Source organism: Carlito syrichta, unplaced genomic scaffold, assembly GCF_000164805.1.
Source record: "Carlito syrichta isolate Samal-C Ts95f unplaced genomic scaffold, Tarsius_syrichta-2.0.1 Scaffold305656, whole genome shotgun sequence".
Taxonomy (NCBI): Eukaryota; Metazoa; Chordata; class Mammalia; order Primates; family Tarsiidae; genus Carlito; species Carlito syrichta.
In genome coordinates this window covers 635,232-657,782 of record NW_007249752.1, presented here as the reverse complement: position 1 = coordinate 657,782, position 22,551 = coordinate 635,232, and the positions used below count along the sequence as shown (strand labels likewise).

Here is a 22,551-nt window from a genome sequence, read left to right as displayed (position 1 = left end):
GGGGTGCAAGGGCCATGCCGTTTGGGGTCAAAAACTGCTGAGCGCTCAGCATGGTATGGACTGGTTTGCTCATAAATTATCCATCATGAAGTGGACAAACACGTTGAAAGACTCTCCAAAAAAAATTCACTGAAGTCAACTGCAGCCTCTCACAACAACACTAGCTGGAACGCTGATACTTGTGGGTTCCTAGAATACTTACATAGCAAGGAAGCCTGTACTCCAAGGGGACCACTATCCAAAAATTAATTCTGGGATTTTTGGGGGGTGTCCCCCTTGTATATGAAAGCTTAAAAAGTTGATTTCATGGAGGTAGACAGTAGAATAATAGTTACCAGAGGCTGGGAAGAATGTGGGTGTTGATGGAAGGGATAGAGAGAAGTTAGTTTATAGGTACAAATGTACAGTTAAAGAAAAAGAACACATTATAAAATCTGATCATGGAAAAGGGGGATTATAACTAAGAATACTGTATTATACTTTTCAGAGTAGCTGGAAATGGTGACCTAAAATGTTATCAACTCATAGAAATGCTATCCATGTGATGGATATCCTAAATGCCCTGACTTAATCATTGCACGTTTTGTGCATTTAAGAACATATCACATGTAGCCCATAAATATGTACAAATACTGTGTATCTAAAAAAGAAGAAAAAGTTAACTACACAAACTTCATTTTATCAGATTCATGTGAATTGTTTTTTATTAAATTATGCTTTGGGGATTCTAAGAACCTAAATAAAGAGTGATCATTAGAAAAAAACCTTATGAAACTTCAACAACCAAGAAAAAGGCATGGTTGAGGACATCAGTCATTATATTGTGTTTATGAGCACCTAAGTCTTGCTTGAGTAATAAGACTAATTGGAGCTTTTCTCTGTGACCCATTTTGCTGTGTTTGCATCCTAAAATCATTGTCAGTTGTGCAAATGAGCAGGTTAAAGCTGTATCTTCAACTCAACCAAAACAGATTTAGATCAAGACATATTTTTTAAGCTTTATTTCTTGCATTTCTCTTCTTTTACCCAAAATGTATTTCGCACTATATTTCATATTACATATGTTTTTATAATCAACTGACTCATTTCTAGAATTAGATGAGATATAAATTAATAAATAGCCAGACAGGGTGGCTCATGCCTGTAATCCCAGCACTTTGGGAGGCGGAGGATTGAGGGGTTCAAGACCAGCCTGGGCAACTTGGTGAGACCTCGTCTGTACAGTAAATCAAAAAATTAGCTGGGTGTGGTGGCACAGCCCTGTAGTTTCAGCTACTTGGAAAGCTGCGGCAAAAGGAGTGCCTGAACGCAGCAGGTCAAGGCTGCGGTAGCCGTGAGCATATCACCGCACTCCAGCCTGGACGACAGAGTGAGACTCTGACTCAAAATAAAAATTGAAAATTGAAAATAAATTAATATATATACCTACGGTCTAAAATTTGGTGAATGCTAAGTTCCAAATGTCCTCAAAGTCTCAGTGTCCAAAGTACAGCTGGATCACAAAAATCATAGCCCATTGCATTACTTCTTCCCGAGACTGCACTTCTCCAAATCTTAAGGAAAAAGAAAGAACAGTTCCATTTTGCTATTAAAAGAAGCATCCTGCCCTCTGCACACAGTTTCCATCGCTATTTTCTTGACCCTCAGGATGGGATTATTTGAAATTTCTGGCGCACCCCTTGTCCGAATTCCTCGGGTAACACTGAAAATACACTGTTAGATCTGCACTCAAGGAATTCTGCCTTTGAGATGCCCATAGATATACTGATGATGGAGAGGAGGGGAGGAATTCGGACATATTTATGGGCTACATGTGATACGTTCTTAAATGCACAAAACGTGCAATGATTAAGTCAGGGCATTTAGGATATCCATCACATGGATAGCATTTCTATGTGTTGATAACATTTTAGGTCACCATTTCCAGCTACTCTGAAAAGTATAATACAGTATTCTTAGTTATAATCCCCCTTTTCCATGATTTGAAACTATATCTTGTATGTACATGTTTTTATATGCTATAAATTCATTTCTAGAATTAGGTGGGATGAAAATTAATTAAAAAATTATTGGTCTGAAAGTCTGGCAACCTCTTAACTGTAAGTATCTGTGAGGTCGCTGGCCCTCAGCCGGCCCTTTGGTGTGACAGCACTCATGGTGGGTAGAATAATGCCCCTCCCCGCCAAAGATGTCTGCATCCTGATCCCCCAAACCTGTGGATATGTTACCTTACATGGCAAACGGTATTTTGCAGATATGATTAAGGTTATGTAACTTGAGACGGAGAGATGATTCTAAATTATCAGAAGGATCCTTATAAGAGGGAGGTGGGGGCCTGAGTGTCAGAGAAGGAGATTAGATGATGAAAATAAGGATAAGAGTCAAAGAGAGATGTGAAGACGCTGTAATGGTAGGTTTGAGGATGAAGGGACCACAGAGCTAAGGAATGCAAGTTGCCTCTACAACCACTACATCCAGAAGAAACACAGACCTGCTGACCACTTCCCAGTGAGATTTCTGACCCAGAGGACTGCAAGATAATAAGTTTGTGTTGTTTTAAACCAGAAAGTCTGTGATCATTTGTGACAGCGGCAGCAGTCGGAAGCTAATACAACATTCCTTATGGACTAGGGCCTACTGTCCTGCTCAGAAATGTTCAGGGCATCCATTCTGGCATTGATATATCATACCTGTTCCACCTGGGTACTTTGCCCAGATAGGACATCACCTTCCACTGTTCAACCACATGGTACCCAGCTTCCAAACACTGACAACTTCCCACACCCATAGTATGCCCACTGTGTAGTCCACCTGCCTCCTTGCTTTAGGACTCGGTGTCATCAACAGAACTTTCCACAATGATGGAAATGTTCTACATCTGTGCCCAGTATAGTAGCCACTAGCCATATGTGAGCAATTGAACAATTGAAATGTCACTAGTGTGACTGAGAAACCAAATGTTTAATTCGACTTGGTTATAATTAGGTTAATGTTCACTTTAAATAGCCACGCTTGGCTAGTAGCTACAAATTAGGCAGCATAACTGGGTCTTCATGAAATGCATATTGATAATGATTAATTGAAATAATCCTCAAATACCTATAAATAGTCCTTAGACTCAAATCAACCAATTTCTCTTTACATATTGTTTTAGAAGAAAGGCTGTCATGATTTAAAAGTACCTTTTTTAAAAAAGGCATTTTTCCATGAAATAGGCTCTGATAACATGCCAGAATGATCGGTTACTTAAACAAAATCCTCATAATTATTAATTCTCTGTCCATAGTGCCATTACCTTCAGGAACTCATAAAAGGAAATGTCCTTAATTAAAAGTGTGATTTTTTTGTGGCTCTAGGGACATGTAAATGTCTGAGGTATACATAAACCACATCTACAGTTGGATTTGAAGGTGTGCCCTTAGTTTGCTCGGTACTCAGCACCCCAGGTTACAATGACACTGGAGTGGGTAAGAAGCCGGACCTGTGTTACAGAGTGAAAGAGAATGGATGTTCATGCATTTTCGCCGGTAGCTGTGTCCTCACACTGTTTTCTGTGATTCATCTTCCATGAAACGCTTGTGGATGCGAAGGCCCACATAAAAAAGAGAAAGTGGGACTAACAGGAGATTGGTCAGAACCAGGCACTCACTGACTGCGTTAACTGGGGGGAATATAGCAGGGGCTAGGAAGACCCTCTGCCTGGGCTTCAGAGTAGACAGCCTTAGGTGAGCTGATGATACCCAAGGGAAGCTGATGTTTCCCATGACAAAAACCAGATGGTTCCGTGGAGAATGCCCCTCCAGTTTCTTGCCATTTTTCTGGCTTCTGCTAATCAATCCTGCAGGATTTGGACCAAAACCCTAAACTGAAAGATGCATCGAAATGCTAACTGCGTAAAGCTTTCATTTGACACCTCTTACTTTCATGCAGATAACTATGCATTTAGGTTTGCAAATGCATTATAATCCAGAAAGAGTGAGGGCACAAGAAACACAGGAACTACCTGTCAATCAAGGATCTCCTTCCAGAGAAGCAACGGGCACTTGGGCACTTCCTTGACTGGTCAGAGGAATAATTAGTGTTAGACTTGCTTTCACTTTTAAAAAATAAGTGAGAAATAACCTTAAAATATAAGGAAATTTGGCCAAAATATATAGTCAATTCAGTTAACAAAATACATCCAATCTTATGATGAAACTTACTTGAGCTCAGTGGCGCCTTGGTTTTGCAGCCTTAGAAGTACTCCCCTGGGAATTTCAAAATGTTACGACTTTATGCGCAAATCAGTGAGTCAGTCACATGCCAAGTATTCCAAGTTCCGGGGTGTACTCTGACCAAGACTTGGATGTTGTATAAGATTAATTCTGTCATTTCTCTCTCCAAGGTAGAGGGAGCTGGGAGAAACATCCTCTTAATGTTCCTTTCTTAAAGGTATTCTCTATCCCTGTATGTTCAGTCTTCACTCTGCAGGAATTTCACAACCCCCTCCTCCCGCCAACCTCTTGTGCTCTCTTTGGTAGATGCTGCCACAAAACATTTGGTGTGGCTCAGACAGAAGGCTCTCCACTCTGATATCTCAGGGTTCAGAAGTTGAATGAAGACTCTAAGTTCAAACCCCTATAAAGAAACATATACTATATTTAAGATGGAAATATCAGTATTCCCTAAGCAGATGATACAATAAACTTTCTTTAACAGCTCACGTTTTCTTAGAGTGTCATTATTTGCTTTATCACACTTGAAACCAGAACCAAATAATTCTTCATTCCTTACCTTGCCAGCTAGGACCACCTTACTCATAATTTCCCAATGCTTACAAAACAAGGAAAAGGATTCAAGTAAGGCTCTCTCTCTCTCTCTCTCTCTCTCTCTCTCTCTCTCTCTCTCACACACACACACACACACACACACACACACACACACACACACACACACACACACACACACACCCCAGAGGCTCCAAATCTGAAAGGTTGCAGATGTCTGAGCCTGATTGAGTCTGTGCTGGGGCATTCTATGTCTCACGTGGAAGTTCCATTTCTGTGTAGTGGGCAGCAAATGCATGGTATTGGGTTTCCTGGGGACATCAGAAAAGCAATACTGCCTAGCCTTTCCTCCTTTGAGCACACATGATTGTGGAACTCTAAATATGTTAGGAAAAAAGAAGTCTAGCAGAGAAAGAAGAGAAGCCTAGCTAAGAAAGAGACCAAGAGTCTGTCACCAAGCAAGAAGGAAAAATTCAGATGTTCACGTTTTTTTAAAAAATGATCTCTTATTCAAATCATACATTTTGCCTTTGAAGAGCAGCCAGGAAAATGAAGTTATTGGTATATTCAAATTTTCCTCTCTGCTGTCATTTCAATTTAATTATTCCTCAGACATCAAGAATGGAAAGAAACAGGAGCTTAGAGCAGGATTTTCAGCTTGAATCTTTCTAAATCTGTCTCTGGATAGATGATGGAACTCGGACAAGTGGCCATGGTCTTCAGAGAGGTATGTTTCTTTATAAAATATAAGGGGATCCTAATCTCCATATAACAGTGCTGACGAGAAGACTTAATGAAACCATGAATATGACACCAAGTCAATGCTCAGCATGTTAGGTGAGTCCAAATATAGTTGTCACATTTTTAAAACTGACAGTAAAATCCTGTTACCTGCAGCACCTCGGAGTTTTGACTTAAACCATATCATCTTGGGGTTCAGGACTTTGTGACAAAGTTATTTGGATTTAAGGAGAAAAGATACTATGTAGTGTGACGTCAAAGCATTGATCATTGACTTACCTTTCATCAGAACAAAAGGCAAAGAAGACAAAGAAAGAGCTCCTCCAGACACCATTTTGTAGGAGTTTGAGATTTTTCTAAAGTTCCTAGAAGGGTAATAATACCTGCAAAGTCTTCTCCAGGCATAGGATTCATTTAAACTAATTTGAAATTGAAAAACAGATGAACCTGAGAATCATAGGGACTTCAAATCAGATGGGATTGAATTATAGAATCATATGGTTGACAGTAAGATTTGCTTAGCTGTCATCCGGATCCTCAGAGAGCGTGAAATAAGACTCAACACCAACATGAGCTTAATTCCGACCTGCCTCAGTAGCAGGCTGTATTTAGAGTCTTTCAATACAAGTAAAGTGGTTTTCTTGTTTGTTTGTTTGTTTGTTTTTACACAAATAGACTTTTTTCAAGTGGCCTTTATAGACATGTGGCCTTTGAAACTTTCTCCCCCTTCTGATGTTTTAGTCGGCAATTGTCTGAAGTCTCAAAAGGAACAGAAGTAGAGAAACCTTTTCCAATGCATAACATTCATGGTTTGGCTTATATAGGTTTCCGGTCAAGTTGAAATAGGCAGGGAATGCTTAGGGCTTCGAGGCCTTCAGTAGGATCTTACTGTTCTGTTTGTAGAAGAGCAGCAGACCCTCTTTAGCCAAAGGGAATGAAAGGACTCCCTTTATCCACCACTCATGGATCCTTTCCTGCTCTGATCACAGATTTTGTCAGCAGGAACCACACCAGGCTAGAATTTTTACATGGGTCAGACCCTGGCTTATTCCCCTCCAACGGCATTTCCCAGCACACTGGGTTTCCTCATCCATCACACATTGCCCATATTGTGTTTCCTGGTTCAGCTGTTTATCTGGATATGCTGAGGCTGAGGGTCCTGGGAGTCAGTATTAATCATGAAACATGTCACTCTCAGGGCTAGCTTGGCTTTGAGGATGGCATCTTGTACTGGCGTGGAGTTATGCTTTTTCCCTGGAGAAATCTCAGGTTAGACAGAAGAAAAAAAAAAGCCCAACTTCTGCTTGATGTTTAATAGCTTGCTCATTACGAAGGATCCAGTAAAACCCCCGCTCCCTGCTGTTATGTGGGTGTTTCATAACCGTAAAATCAGCCGTTTCTTCCACAGATTATTTACTGGCTCCAAGCTAAGATGATCTACAAGGATTCCGATTTACATCTCACCTGTCTTCTTATCCAGTTCCCACATAATTATCCCTGGAGACGACCGCGTGTCTAAAGGTGGTATCACCCAACCCTGCACTGTTTTTAAGTTGCACAGTGTCACATAACGAGTGCAGCTAGCGAGGGTGGCACCTACGAACTGCTAGCCATCATTGTCAAGCACTGTGGTGAGTCTCAGTCACACTGTTTGCTTTAGCGCTAGACATTGCCTCAGCTTTGAGGTGTGGGAGCTGTAAATTAGCATCTGAAGCAATGCAGCTGTATTCCTGCTGTTGCTGCTGCAGCCTTTCCACCCAAGGCCCCTGATACTGTGATTTCTGAGGCTTCTTGTCTGGGAGCTGCTAGTTGTTGAATTTAATTCCACACTGGGGAACAAACATGGATGTCCTCGGAACTAGCCCATGGAAGGAACCTGCTGAGATTATAACTATCTTTTGAGGTCTCCCCAGAAGCAGATCCCTTGGCAAGGATTTGAGTGCAACCGGAGAAACTTTTTCCAGTGTATAACATTCATGGTTTGGCTTGTACAGTCTTCTGGTCGATTTGAAGCAGGCGGGGCATGTGGTGTCAATGACCCCAGGCTCAGCTTAGGGCTTCGAGGCCTTCATAGGGAGAATTCATCTCTACAAAAAATTTAAACATGAGCTGGCCATTATGGCATGCACCTCAGTCCCAGCTACTTGGGAGGCTGAGGCTGAAGGATCACCTGAGCCCAGTAGGTCGAGGTTGCACTCCAGCCTGAGTGGCAGAGTCAGTCCTCAACTCAAAAACAGCAAATCTATACCAATAGAAATTTCCAAACCTACAGAATGAGTGTTTTATTCATATTGTAAGCCAAAGCTCTGCTTATAACACGCTGAAGAGAAATGATTCATTAACTACTTTTAAAAGGCTAGACCTTTTCAAGAAGAATATCAATATTTTTCTTCTATCCAGTTTTCTAACCCTTTGTTAATTTCTTACCATATAGAGGCTACAGATGAAATCATTCTACCATATAATCCTCACCTTCCTCTGCAGGTGTTTTCAGATGTATTAGGAGTGAATACATGAGTACATAGAATCTACCACCAGTCATACCACATGCAAATAGATCCTAGAAAAAATCACCCAAGTAAGCCACCCATTGATCTGGTAGTCGGTAATTAAATATTTGCTCCTAAAAAAGAATAGGTATGCTCTCTAAAATAAGTTTATATTCAATAATTTCGTGTCATTTTAGAGAGAAGTTTATCTTCAACAGTTTTGTGTCATTGTAGAGAGAAAACGAAAAAAGTCACCGAGATCCCATCACATCGAGAAATCACTAACAGGCTATCCATGGGCCATATTGTGGATGTATTCTGCTTGTGGACTTACTATGCTTGGATCACCTAAAGTTCACCCACCTGGAGTTTTAAACCTGAATTTGTTGCCATTCCTTAAAAATAATGATAGTATGAGTCAAAAACCAAGTTTCTCAGTTGACTTGGAATATCAAAATGCCTGGCAGTTCTGAGCCTGTGATGCTCAATTAGTGCCAACTCCAACTCTTTCCTCTGAACTGACATATACTTCCTTGAAAGCCACATTCCCTTCCTCTCACTGTGGAAGGTCAATATCACCTATCATTTTATTTCTTCTGGCTTCTTTCATTTACATTACCTGTCTGGCCCCTGCAGACCTTTGAGATAGCCAGAAAGGAATAGATGAAGGAAGGATGACCAAGACTCCAGTATTTAAATTTTATTTTATAGGTTAGCATTTCCCAAGATCCCCCAGGGAACTGGAAAATGCTCCAGGAGAAAATGCAGTCTGTAATAAAATAAGTTTGATAAACTATCTCCTTTTGAAATTCTCAATGTACCAGTGCATTGAAGGAGTAGTCCCTTGGTTGAATACTAATTATACTGTTTGGAGTTGTATATTTTTGCCTTTTTCAGAAAATGACAAATAGAGAGAGGGGAAAAAAAAAGAGAAAAAGGAAAAGAAAGAAAAAGAACATGTTAACTTGCCTGGCTTTGGTTAGATAATAGAGAACCACTGGGAGGTTTTAAATAGTAGAGAAACTCGATCAGAGCTACCCATTGGTGAGTTAAATTTGCTCAAAGCACAATTTCCTTAAATATAAGGGTTAACATAAATTAAAGAAGTGCCACCACCCATATTCTTCAGGTTTTTCTTCTCCTCTCAGTCTTATGCAGAAGTTCTGCACTGAATATCTATTCCAGTTCTACTCTTATCTGATCCTTGCAAGCGAACTTATGTTTCCTGTGCTTAACTTCTTTTCTCTATGAATGGGCAGCAACAATACCTCCTGTTCTGTTACGAGCATGCATGTGATAAGGACATGTTAGCTATTCTTGTTCTTCTTATTCATATCTTCTTCTTACTATTTGCATTATCTGTAGATTCAAAGATTTCCATACACATATACACAGAAATATGTACAATCTGATATATTATGTAGGAAAGTCTACTCACCTACCAACCCAATGCAAACTTTATGTCCTCTAGAATGCATTGGTGGAGCTCCTTTGATTGAAATACTAATTACACTACTTGGAGTCATATATTTTGTATTTCTCAGGAAATCACATACTGAGAAGGGGGAAAGTGGAAAAAAAAAAAGAAGAAAGGACAAATAAACCTTATTCCCCTCTAGAATAGTAATGGAAGTAAGCCAGTGTGGCAACTTAATGTTAGTCAGCAACAACAGAAACTCCTTTACAAACTAAAAGAACAGGGAATTGGCTCAGTCATTTCCCAGAAATGAGAATTTCTAGGTCAACCGCAAAATTAGAAGTTTATAACCAAGAATTCAGCAAAATGAGCCAGCAGTTCCCCATGAGTCTGAGGGGTTGTCGACTACAGTTATGTTCAAACTTATTTTATATTTTTAACTTGATATTCTAACCATGCTATAATAGAAGTTTCTCTGAGATTCCCTTCCTATGAGTGGTTTGATCTTCCATCAACTGAGGCTGTACATGATAAGTGTCACTGTAGAAATCACCAAGGGTGGGATGTTTGGTGTACAGGCATAGGTGAGGTACTCAGAGTTATGATGTGGCAACCTAAAAAAATCTCAGAGGGCAGGCCCTCAAGTAACTGGAGATGAAATAATTCAACTTCAAAAATATCAGGATCTTACCATGTTTCGGACACTAGGCTGTAAATGCAGAAACAACACTAAACACAAAGCAGACATGACTCCTACCCTGTGGAGCTTATGGTGTAGAAGAGAACAAAGACAAATTTCATAGCTTTGGTTAGTGCTGAAGAAGAAAAGTTCTTTGAGAGGGTGCCCAAGGGAATATGGCCTCATCTTGGAGATCAGAAAAGGCATTCCTGGGGGAAGTGAAGTCTACATGATGACTAAGAGTTAACCAAACAAAAGGATGGAGATAAAGTTTCAGGGTTCATTTTCACCAGCCTCATAGCAATAGCATCAGGAGTATACAAATAACTGGGGAAAAAATGCAGCACAGTTGAAGAAAAGAGTCAAACTAAAGCATAAGGAGGAAGAGAATGGGAAGAACAGAACAGAGCATAAAAGAGATAAAGAACCCAACAAATGTTCTAGCGCAACTGCAACTTGAGTCCCAGAACGAGAGAAGAGAGTAAGATTGGGGCAGAGAGTTATTTGAAGAAATCATGTCCAAGCATATTCCAAAATGGATGAAAGACTTCAACCTGAGCAAATTCCCCAAAGTGATAAATCTATAAGCAAATTGTGATACACCCATGTAATGGAGTTCTATTCAGCAATTAAAGAAGAGCTTTTGGCTTCTGATATTTGCCATAACATAGAAGAATCTTAAAAGTATTATAATAAGTGAACGGAACAAAGTCACAAAAGGCCACACACCATATGATGCCATTTATATGACATTCTGGAAAAGGCAACACTATAGTGACGAAATTAGACCAGTGCTCACCACAATCAAGATTGGGTAAGAAACTGACCAGAAAGCCGGGCTCGGTGGCTCAGCCTGTAATCTCACACCTTTGGGATGCTGAGGTGAGTGGATTGCCTGAGCCCGCAGGTTTGTGACCCGCCTGGGCAGCGAGACCTCATCTCTACAAAAAATCAAAAAATCAGCCGGGCATGGTAGCGCGCGCCTGTAGTTCCAGCTACTTGGAAGGCTGAGGCAGAAGGATTGCCAGAGCCCAGCAGGTCGAGGCTGCGGTGGCCAGGAGCAGCCACTGCACTCCAGTCTGGGTGACAGAGTGAGACTCCAACTCAAAAAAAAAAAAAAAAAAAGAAACTGTCCAGAAAGAGGCACAAGGAAAATTTCTCGGGTGGTGGACTCTCACATATTAGTAACAGTACTATAAAACAGGCTACAAATAATATCACCAGTAGGGTGGAGACTTTGTTATATTAATAAAGAAAAATCTGGAAGAAAACACCTATAGCTCAACCACCAAGAGTTAGCCACTGCTTTATTTTTGTCTGCTTTTAATTTTGTTGTTCATACTTTTCTTAACTACTGAGTTTTCTATGAGACTATAATGATAATAGTTAGGGAAAGGATTATTTTTGAAAATCATAAATGTTAGTCATACTGATTCTAAAACATAGTACGCTATTTCTTTTTATTATTATTATTGTAGAAACGAGGTCTCGCCAAGTTGCCCAGGCTGGTCTTGAACCCCTGGGCTCAGACAATCCTCTCACCTCTGCCTCCCAAAGTGCAGAGGTTATAGATATGAGCCACTGCACTCAACTATAAAATATTTCTTAACGTTTACCATTGATTTTCTAATTTCAAGTGTTCTCTTTTAATAAAAGAGTGCTTTTTATTATCTTTAAAATTTACATTATTAATTCTACACAATTGCACCTCCTATCTGAAAACCTCTGTCAATAGAATCACTGTCTGTGGGTTTGCAGAATTCTTAGCTGAATGATTCACTTACCTGACCCTCCAAATAAAGTGAATTTTCGACATGGTGTTTGCACAGCTGATTTATGTCCACCTGCAAGATTTTCCAAGTGGCAGGTATAAAGGGAGATGGCAGGACTCTGCAATAGATCAGGTCTGCCTCGTGCCTGTGCCCGACCCCCTTTAAACAGTGCAATTAGAGTAATGAATGCTGCAGCTCAAGTTTAACCTGACAGAATGGTGGCCCTGCGGCTCAGCAAGGCTGCCTATGACAGAGTAACTGCTTGGGAAAGGACCCTCTTGAGGGTTCCTTAGTGCAGTCACCTGTTGATTTATGAACACACACCTTGTCTCACCCTTTTAATCATATCAATTTGCTACATCTCAGCGAAGGGGGGGAAAAGAACTGAAACCATTCATTATTAACAAACAGTTCAAATGCAAAGCTCCACAGCTGCTAACTCTGGATGGATGAAGTTTGTAAACCACTAACACCTCATTTTCCCTTATTTTGTAATGAATTTTTAATTACATAAGAAATAAGGGAATTCATTCTCCTCTTAAATATTAGAAGATTGACTCAAAGGTAGCTTTGGCCATCTTCTCCAATTTCCATCTTTTGGACCTTCCCCATGGATAGTTTGGGGTTTGGGGAGTTAGGTTTTTGGATCGTGTGTGTGTGTGTGTGTGTGTGTGTGTGTGTGTGTGTGTGTGTGTGTGAGAGAGAGAGAGAGAGAGAGAGAGATATGCTTTGCTTCATGAGGTTTTCCTCATTTTTTTCCTTTTCTACTTTATCTCTCCTTCTTTCTTTTCTTACCTACATGGTTTCATACTGTGGTTATCATTCTGCAAATTGTTTGATTTTTTTTCTTTCGCTGTGCCTTATCTCAGGTTGGTTCAACTAGCTCTTGTTTGTTTATTTTTTAACTACTCTGCATGATTCCATTATTTGACAACCGCACATTTTATCTATTCCCTTGTTGATAGACATTTTAGGCAATTCCAATTTTTCACCCTCACAAGCAATGCCACCGTGCACACGGCCATGTCTACCAATCCAGGTCCTCATGTTTCTTCCATCTAGACACAGTCAGGTCCATTGTCACCACAGTGGAAGGTCGGACCACTTGATAACCAACTTACATGGTACCTGGGCAACAATATCTTCTGTTCTAGACTCTGGTGGAGCAAGGCTGGGTGAGGGGCGGACTTGTGGCCCCATCCCTGGGCCAGACTTTTCCCTGGGAAGGCGGACAAGCCAATAGAAGAAACAGGGCCATCTCTTCATGACTACTTCAGCCAACCTGCTCCCAGCTGACTTGGGCTCATTTTCAGAATCAAATGCGAAATTTCACTATTTCCTCTAAAACTTAAAAACCCACCTAGAGGCGGTGGAGTATTTAACACTGCTCCTGGCTGTCAGGCTTGAGGAGAACAGTATCCCAGGTTGCCGCCATTGAAGGGGCCGTCAAGAGTGGGCAAAGGTCGTCGGCGAGTCCTTGCTGGAGATAAAAGCAATTTTTAAAAATGGATCTGACAAGAGGTCGAGTCTGACACGGGTTTCTTTCACACTTGCTACCTTCCACCCCATGAAGACAATCCCAGCCCTGTTCCCCAGCCCCACGGCCATTTCAGAGTCATGAAGTCATCCCAGCTGCAGCTACAGCCTGGTGTGAAGGCTGGGAAAAAGCTGGCTGGTGTCCCATCCCCCCGCCAGCAGGAAATGTCCGCTCAGTGAAATTCAGACGCTGCCCGGGGAAAATGTGGAGAGAGAGAGAGAGAGAGAGAGGAAAATAATAGCCTGAAGCTGGTGGAGGAGTCAGGAGGAGAAACAGGTTCGCCACCAGGGGTAGGCCGGTGTTTCACCTTGGGACCTCCTGGGTAGGGCGCACCAACTCAAGCCATTTCCCACTTTGAACACGTAGCAAGGATGGCCTCCTCTGTGCCACCCCAGCGTCAAGCCCAGTTCCACCCACTGGGAGCTGTGGGCAGAGCTTAAGAACCGGGGGGACAGGGAACAAGGTCTTGCCAGCGAGGTTCAGGCAGGAAGGCCTGGCCTCCGGCTCACTCTGTGCCAGTGGAAAAAGAGACGTAAGCGCCAGGCCTCAAGAGAGCAAGTCATGGGCCGGGCTTTACAATCTGTTTCATGAGTTATTCCTCCAAGCATGCCTGGCAATAGAATTTCTTCATTAGTGCCGCAGCAAGCAGATGGGAACAGGAGGGCCCGGGGGGCTTCCCAGGGAGCACAGAAACCTCTCACACAAGCAGGTGGCGCCCCAAACTTTCTGGGCAGGCTCTGGAGTCGAAGGAGGGCATTCTGACATTTAAGTGGCCTCCCCTTCCCTCTTGGATGGGGTTGTTTTATGGGGTGGTTTGGTGCCAGTTTTAAACCTAGACTCTCATTCTACCCTTTCTCTTGATCCTATTAGGAATGTCTGCCTCTAGCTGACCCCTGACTGTCTTTCTGTGATACCTGAAAAATCTGGTGTTGTGAGGAGCTGTAAAGGGTTTCATAGTCTAAAACAACCAACGGTTCCCTTTTCTTGGGGAAGAGGTACCAAATTAATAGAGACCAGGAGAGAGTAGAGCATGGGAAGGTAGGGATTGAGTATGGATAAAGAGCTGCCAAGTTGTCAGGAAGACTGAATGGTATAGACCACGTATTTCAAGAAGCTGGGGATTAGCGAGTCAGCATTTCTCACTCATAGAAACCCTTGGAGACACCTTATCATTTAAGCTCCATCTCTTTTCCTCAGATACCTTCTTGTCACTATTAGCTCCTCTTATTTCCAACCACAGCTTAAACCTCTGAGAAACAAGGTAACAGCTCACAGTATGTCCCCTCATCTCTGCCCTAGAATCCCTCTGAAACTAAGGGTTGTCACGGAGGGAGGCTTTGGGAACGAGGAGGCAGCTGCTATGGGCTGAATGTTTGCATCCCCCGCCCCCAAGATGTGTATGTCGAAGCCTCATCCCCAGTGTGGTGGCATTAGGAGGGAGCCCTTGGGAGGTGAGTAGGGCATGAGAGTGGAGCTCTCACGAATGGAATCCGTGCCCCTATGAAAGAGGTCCCAGAGGGCTGCCCCACCCCTTCCACCATGTGAGGACACCAGGAAATGCGCCATCTATGAACCAGGAAGCAGGCCATCACTAGACACCGAATCTCCTGTTGCTTGATCTTGAACTTCCCAGGCTCCAGAGCTGTGAGACATAAACTGTTGCTTATAAACCACCCAGTTTGTGGTATTCCGTTAGGGCAGCCTGAGGTGACTGAGGCAGGGGTTTTTTTTCATCCCCATCTCTGTGGTCCTCACACCCAGCCCACCAGCACTCCCCTTCTTCTTCATAAACGTGGAACTTTGTGGACCTCCACTCCCCCACAATCCCTCTAGTACTTTGGTTTCGTAAGGAAAGACCTCAACGGAAAGAAAGATGGCAGAGAAGCAGCACATGGAAACCGTCCTCTTGGGAGCACGGGAGAAAAGAGAAGAGGAGGAACAGGGTGAGGCAGGGCGAAGGTATCCCCATCAGGTGGAGGAGTAGAGCTGGGAAAGTTTGGAGTGACTGGGCTCACTGTCTCCCCTTCTTTTCTCTCCCCTTCCTCAGGACAGTGCTGCTCCCCAGGCCAGAGGGTGGCGATGGGGGGACAGGGTGGGGTGGCAATGGGGGCAGCATCTGAAAGAAGAAAATGGAAATTCCTCGGAGAGATAGCTGAGATGAACATCAAAGACAGCCCTGGAAAGTGGCCCCTACCCAACCCCTCATGGGAGCCTCTCCTCTCTCTTACCTGAATGATCTTCAAAAATGAGTGCCTGCTTTCATTGTTTTAAAAGAGAGAGTGAAAGACACGCAATATTCGTGTCCCCCCAAGAGGGTTTCTGATGAAGAACTGAGAAAGCACAATCAATGTGGTTTTGCACTAGTATGCACAGCAGTGAATGTGGAGTAACTTTGAAAAGTTGTGCATATCCATTATAAAAAAAAATCACTTGACCACACTTGAAAAGAATGAGTTCTATAACTATATACATACAGAAGAGAACCCCCAAAACCATAATTTATTTATTAAAAATCGTGTATTTATTCTTACGTGTATAGACTTCAAACACCTTCAAAGTATTCTCCATTTGATGCAATACACCTATCGAGATGCGTTTTCCACTGCTCAGAATGGTTTTTGAACTTATCAATTTGTATGCCTTTTAGTGCATCTGCCGTTTTTTGTTGCACATTTTTCTCACTGGCAACACATTTCCCTTTGAGGATTCTTTTCATCCGGGGAAACAAAAGAAAAGTTGCTTGGGGTGAGATCAGGTAAATGGGGAGAATGGGGCATGAGGGTTAAGCCGTTTTTGGTCAAAAACTACTAAACCCTCAGCATGGTATGAGCAGGTGTGTTGTCACAGTGGAAGAACTAGTTACCTGCATGCCACAACTCAAGGTGTTTCTTCCGCAGTGCAGCCTTTCACAACAATGCTAGCTGGTACACGGATGCTGGTCTTACTGGCCACAATTAACTCATTAGAGATTGCATTTGTGGTCAGTGTTGCCATTTGTAGTAGTAGCAACGAACCTCATGGAAGGCAAGAACAAAAATCGAGCACCAAGAACGCTGCTGGTTCTTCATCAATTCATTGTTGAGGCTCAGACACAATAAAGCACATTTCCTCTCATTCTCCTCCACAAAATACTGATAAAACTCTGAGGACAGCAGGAAGCAAACAGCAACAAGTGACTTTCACTGAAGAGGAAGTCCCATGTCCTGTGACATTGCTTCCTGCCACCTGGCCCTGTAAGAACAGAAAACCATCATCTTTCATCTTCAAATTTTTGAGACTATGTTTCATGCACAGAAGTTTCCTTGGATCCTTGAAGTTTACTCAAAAACTTAAGAAGACCAGGCTGCACTGTGTTTTGTGCATGATGATCACATGACCACAATGGCCAGCGATCCCAGGAATGGTTTGAACCCTACTCTTGCACCCAGCTCTTCTGAAATGGACATAGCATTTGCTCTCAAGACAGATCCATAGCACAAGGTAGCACACGCTGCCTTTCCAATGAGACCATGAGTTCCTCAAAAGCAGAGAACATACTCTCACTGTATCCACTTTCTCTTTGACCCTAGATGATGCGTGTTTCAAGGTAGGAACTCAAGTACTAGTTCCCTTCACATCTCTAAGAATGTTGACTTGCTCAACTTCTAGGCGTACCTGGACTCTTCTTAACCAAAATGCTTCCTGGGAATTTATAGGAGCTGTGATGATTCAGGTCATGAAAGGAGGTCTGAGTATGGGAAAGTGGGAGATATAAGTAGAGGAGAAACAAGAGTTGTACCAGGCCCTCTGAGCCTTGACCTTGGTGAGCTGCATCCTTCAGGAGACAGTCTTGGAGGAAGCCCCTTGTGCCAGGTGGGTGTCAGAATCCAGGGACTGTAAAAGGCCAGGATGATACCCTTCAGTCACATGCCAGGCCCAACACTGGAAATGGGCATATTCTGTCTTTGGCCTAAGATACACTCTTCATCTTCTTGAGCCTTAAGAATATCACATTGAGTTCTTCAGGGAGTGGTATTGAGAAATGCAAGAATTTTCATCCCATGCTTTATCTTTAAGGCAATGTTCCCAAGGTTCCCAGCGAGCTCATTCAAAGGGTTTAAAAGCAGAGTGGCCAAGGCTTTGGCTTTGCTCAATCTCGTAACTGAAGTATATAGTGTGTTTAAACTAAAGTTTTGTTTGCTTAAAAAAATGCAAATTGTTTATCTACTCTATAGAACACAATTGATCTATAAGGCAGATATGGGGAGGTTCTACTTTGAATTCTCACAATCAAGAGCCTTCCCCAGTCACTGAGGGTGATAAGCCAACATCAAGGACATTGTCTTTTGTTGTCTAGAAACTAACCTTTGGTCTCCATCACATAATACTGGGTTTCGTGAGATTTCCAGTGTGCATCAGGAGCAGGAGAAACAGTAGGACACTTGCTCCATCAGACAGGACCCGGGCGTTTTTGCCTTATTTAGAAATGTACTTGTTTTATTATGACACTGGCCGTTTGTTAGCACAGAGAGAGACAGAGAGGCTCACAATGTTTGAGTCCCTTATTTCGCATTGTTTATGTTCTTAAAACAATTTAATTAGCTTAATAAACAAAAGCATTTTCAATTCATAAACAAAGAGAGCTCAGAAAAATTAAATGTTTCCAAAATGCAACATGAATAGAAAAGTCAAATCATTCCAAGTCATTCTCTCATTCCTGTATGCCCTGGCCCTGAGAGCCAACAGGACTTCTAAAAAATATGATAACTTCCTCATTTTAAGATTTCAGTAGGACTTGGAAGACCTCTAGATGGATCAATGTTTAAACTGATTCTAAATGCTACAGCCACGGCCACCTTCTTAAATAGCTCTCTAAAACGATAAAATGGAAAGGGCAGTCAAATGTATGGTTTGTCATTTACCAAGCAGTTTTAAATACCTGGATTGATTCAGTTTCTAAAGCAGGAAGAATTTAAAACTCCAAGGCCAAAGGAAGATTTCTAAAAGAGCAAAAGAAATGAAAGGGTTACATAATTCTGAGTTTACACAATCAACACGAGTAGACTATATCATTTTGATCTTCTATTATATTTTATTAATGTGTCTGACATTTTATTATTACAAACTCTTTAACCCATAAATAACTATGGACGCTATCAAAATATTTATACTCATTACCTCGACAGTACCTTGTAAACTCTGCACTTCAATAACATAAACACAGTTTATGAATTGTGAGTATAAATGTAAATCAATAGAATACAAATCATGGTGGGGACAAATGTGCCATCTACAAATAGTTACGCATTTTATACAGTTATTTGTTAACTTGGTTTGAACATTAATTTCATGTTAGTCACATACTAAGAATTTCAAGTGTATTATCACTTAATCTTCCATAAACCCATGTGGCAGACAAAGTTGTTTCTTTCATTTTACAGATAAAGAAACTGAGGTTTAGAGTTTACCCAGTGAACAATGATTAGAAAGTGGTAGAGTCATTCTTGAACTCAGCCTCTGTGACTCCAAGGACTATTAACTCCTACACTGTCCTGTGAGATGATAAAGAGGTAGTATGGAGATGTGGTTGGTTTGTAATATTATTACAGCGATGGCTATTAGAAAACTGATGATTTTCCACTGTTTTGACGGGTCTCAAATTTAGCCTGATAAGCCCTCCTCGCTGGTCTTAGTCATAGTACAATCAGATAAGCAGACCTACTGGGAGTAATACGTGTATTACATTTGCATGTCAAATCTACATGTACACATCTATACAAACTCATTTACATATATACCCAAGCTTGTGTGTGTGTATATAAACACATTGTGTGTGTGTGTGTGTGTGTGTGTGTGTGTGTGTGTGTGTGTGTGTGTGTGTCTGTCATGGGCATTTTTACCTTATAAAGTTGTGGGTGCTGACTAAACAGTCTCTGTAAGAATTTTGTCCACAAGGCAGGCAGTGGGGAAGCAAGGACAAGCTGGAGCCCACAAGCATGAGGACTGAAATTCATGTTGATTTGTGTTGCCTCTGACTTTGATGGTGTGGGTGTCCTGCAGGAAGTGCTGGTGCCCTTCCTCACAGAACCGGTCCAGGATTCAAAGAGACCAAAGCAGGATGCAGGGGAAAAAAGAGCAGTTGCAGGCTTGGCTGCTGCCCCTCACCAAAAAGAGGAGCCAGCGACAAGTGACACATGCATATGAGCGACAACAAGGCTACTGCCCAACCTCTGCCCTCTGAATTTCCCACAGGAGTCTCTTTTGTGGCCCACTCTAACCAGAGATATGCAGAGGAGAGAATTCTGGGAAGTGTAGTTCTGTCTAGACAAGCCGACACTTGACAAAGCCACCACACCAAAGTGCACCAAAGGAACCAAGATGGACAGGGCCGAGTTCCTGTCTTCACATCTGGGGGTGTGAAGGGAAAGAGAAGCATGGATAGCTAATATCAACACAAGTATGATGGCAAGTATTATGAGAAGAGCACTCAGGGTGCAATAGGAGCCCACAAAGTGGTTCGCTCAATCCAAGCTGGAATTTCAAGAGATCTTCCTGGAGAATATGGTATTAAGCAGTCTTAAGAGATGAAGTCGGAGGTAGGCCAAGTGCAGGAAGTAACTTACACCTGTAATCCCAGCACTTTGGGAGGCCAAGGTGGGACAGTTACTTGAGGCCGGGAGTTTGAGACCAGTTTGGGCAACACAGCAAGGCACATTAACTAAAAAAAAAAAAAAAATCAAAATAGTTAGCTGGGCATGATGGAGCATGTCCGTAGCTACAGCTACTTGTGAAGGTGATGTGAGCTGGGATTGTGCCACTGCACTCCACCTGAGTGACAGAAAAAGACCGTGTCTCTCTCTTTCTCTCTCTCAAAAAAAGAAAAAGCATGATGGGATGATGTAGGAGTTGGCCAAGAAGGGTGAGTAGGATTTTAAGGTGGGTGGAGAAAATAGCCATTAAGGTCTATGGCAGAGGTGGGATGGAGAGATTTATAAGCAATAATTGTGAGATGCTAAGAGTGAAAAGAAAGGACATTGGAAAAATTAATGCTGCAAACCCTGAAATGTCTATGTGTGATATTCTAGGGAGTTTGGACTTTCAGTCCTAGTAACTAGGGAGCAATTCAAGAGTTATATACATAAAAATGAGGTAGATATTCTCCAAGATAACTTCCTCACTGACTTTCTTCCATGTACATATGTACTGCTCATTAAACTCAAAAGAGTTTAATTTTCCTCCTCTTGAATTTGGGCTGACCTGGAGGAAAACGACAAAAGTGATATTCCTATGGTAGGTCTTAAGAAGTCTTGCAGCTTCTGCCTGGGCATCTTGGACTAATAATTATTGGAACATCCTATCTCCTCTTGGAAGCAAACTGCCATGCTGTCAGACCCGGAACCACATGGAGACACCACATGTAGGTGCTCTGGTCAATCACCCCAGCTGAGTGCCCAGCCAAAACCATCATGTGCATTGTCATCATGAATGCCATCATGAATGTCCAGCCAAGTCAAGCCTTTATGTGACTCCATTCCCAACCACCATCTGAACAAAACTATAAAATACCCCAAATGAAAGTTATCCTCCATCAACCCACAGAATTTGAGAGAGAGTCATAAATTGCTTTAGAATTCAAGGTTTTTATGCAGGTTGTTTCATAGCAATAGATTATGAGAATTTCCATGGTAATGTTTTGGGTATTTTAGGGGGAAAGGACAGGGAGGAAGATACTTAATAGACTGCTGATTGACTTTTTAAAAAAAGATAAAATGAAAGTAGGGAGACCTGGCAGGAATTCATTGCCAAAACCAAAAGAAAAGATATTAGAGCCTAAACCTAAAAGAACTAGTTGCAATGAAGAAGAAAATTTGTATTCCAGAAACAGAAATTAATAGTCTTTATGATAAATGAAAGGCAAAAGAGAGGAGTCAAAAGTGTTTTGTGTGTCTCTTGTACAGCTGGGTCTGGAAGCTGTTATCTCAATCACAAAGACCTAGAATACTGTGTCAGAAAGGATCAGAATAGACAGAGGAAAGAATATTATGGGTTCAAAGGCGTTTCTAGACATATGATTAATTTTACTTGACTGGACTATAGAATGCTCAGATAACTGGTAAAACATTATTTTGGGGTGTGTCTATGGGAGTGTCTCAGAAAAGACTGGCATTTGCATCAGTAGATTGAGTAATGAATATGGGTATGGATCATCCAATTCTTTGAGTGCCTAAATAGAACAAAAAGGCAGAGGAGAGGCAAATTCTGTCTTCTTAAGCTGAAGCATCCATCTTCTCCTGCCCTTAGACCTTGGCACTCCTGGTTCTTGGGCTTTTGGACTTAGAGTAGGACACACCATTAGCCCCCTAATATTCAGGCCTTTCGAGTTAAACAGAATTACATCATCAGGTTTTCTGGTTCTCCAGTTTGCAGATGGACTTCTCAGCCTTGTAACCACATGAACTAATTCTTATAATAAATCTATTTTATCTATCTATTTGCCTGTCTAACTATTCTGACTATTCTAACTATTTACTGGTTCTATTTCTTTGGAGAACCCTGGTTAAAATAGTAGAGTATATCCAGGCTGAGAAGTTCAGGAGGAAGTTTGATTTAGGATTTGGCCCAGGTTTGGAAAACCTCTAGATAGATGTCATTCATGAACGACCATGAAAATGAACAAAATTCAAAGAGAGGATGTAAAGTGAACTACAACATAGGCCAAGGATAAACCTCTCATGTAAATCATACCCAAATTCTCTGCCACAGAAGAACTGCATGAACTTGGGCAAATAACCTAGCATCTGTCCATTTCCACATTCCAAAAATGGGTTTTTATAAGAAGTAAATGTGATGCTGCATTCCAACTACCTGGCGTTAGAGCGGGTATCATCACTGTTGCCACCATTGTTACCATCATCTACATAACATCATGTCATCATTCATGTTGAAGGATGCTAGGATGCTAAGAAATTAACGAAGGAGTTAAATAACTATTACAAGGTGGAAGGAAAAAGAGAGAACTATCACAGAAGTAAAAGAGTTGAGAGTTTTGAGAAAGAACTAGAAGTCAGAGGAATCGGAAAGTTCTCTCTAGAGTTGACAATATTCAAGCTATTGAGGACCTTGATGAACTTTTGATGATGTGGTGGGAGTTAAGCAAAACTGAGGTAGAAT

General features: G+C 41.7%; 1 protein-coding gene across 1 annotated transcript; it reads left to right on the top strand.

Moving 5' to 3' along the window:
- Positions 1-11,906: 11,906 nt before the first annotated feature.
- Positions 11,907-22,105, top strand: CUNH9orf170 (chromosome unknown C9orf170 homolog). Its single transcript, XM_008062111.1, is given in 4 exon segments — positions 11,907-11,959; positions 13,768-13,933; positions 21,913-22,038; positions 22,040-22,105. Coding segments are annotated over 4 exon segments (411 nt in total).
- The last annotated feature ends 446 nt before the right edge of the window (positions 22,106-22,551 follow it).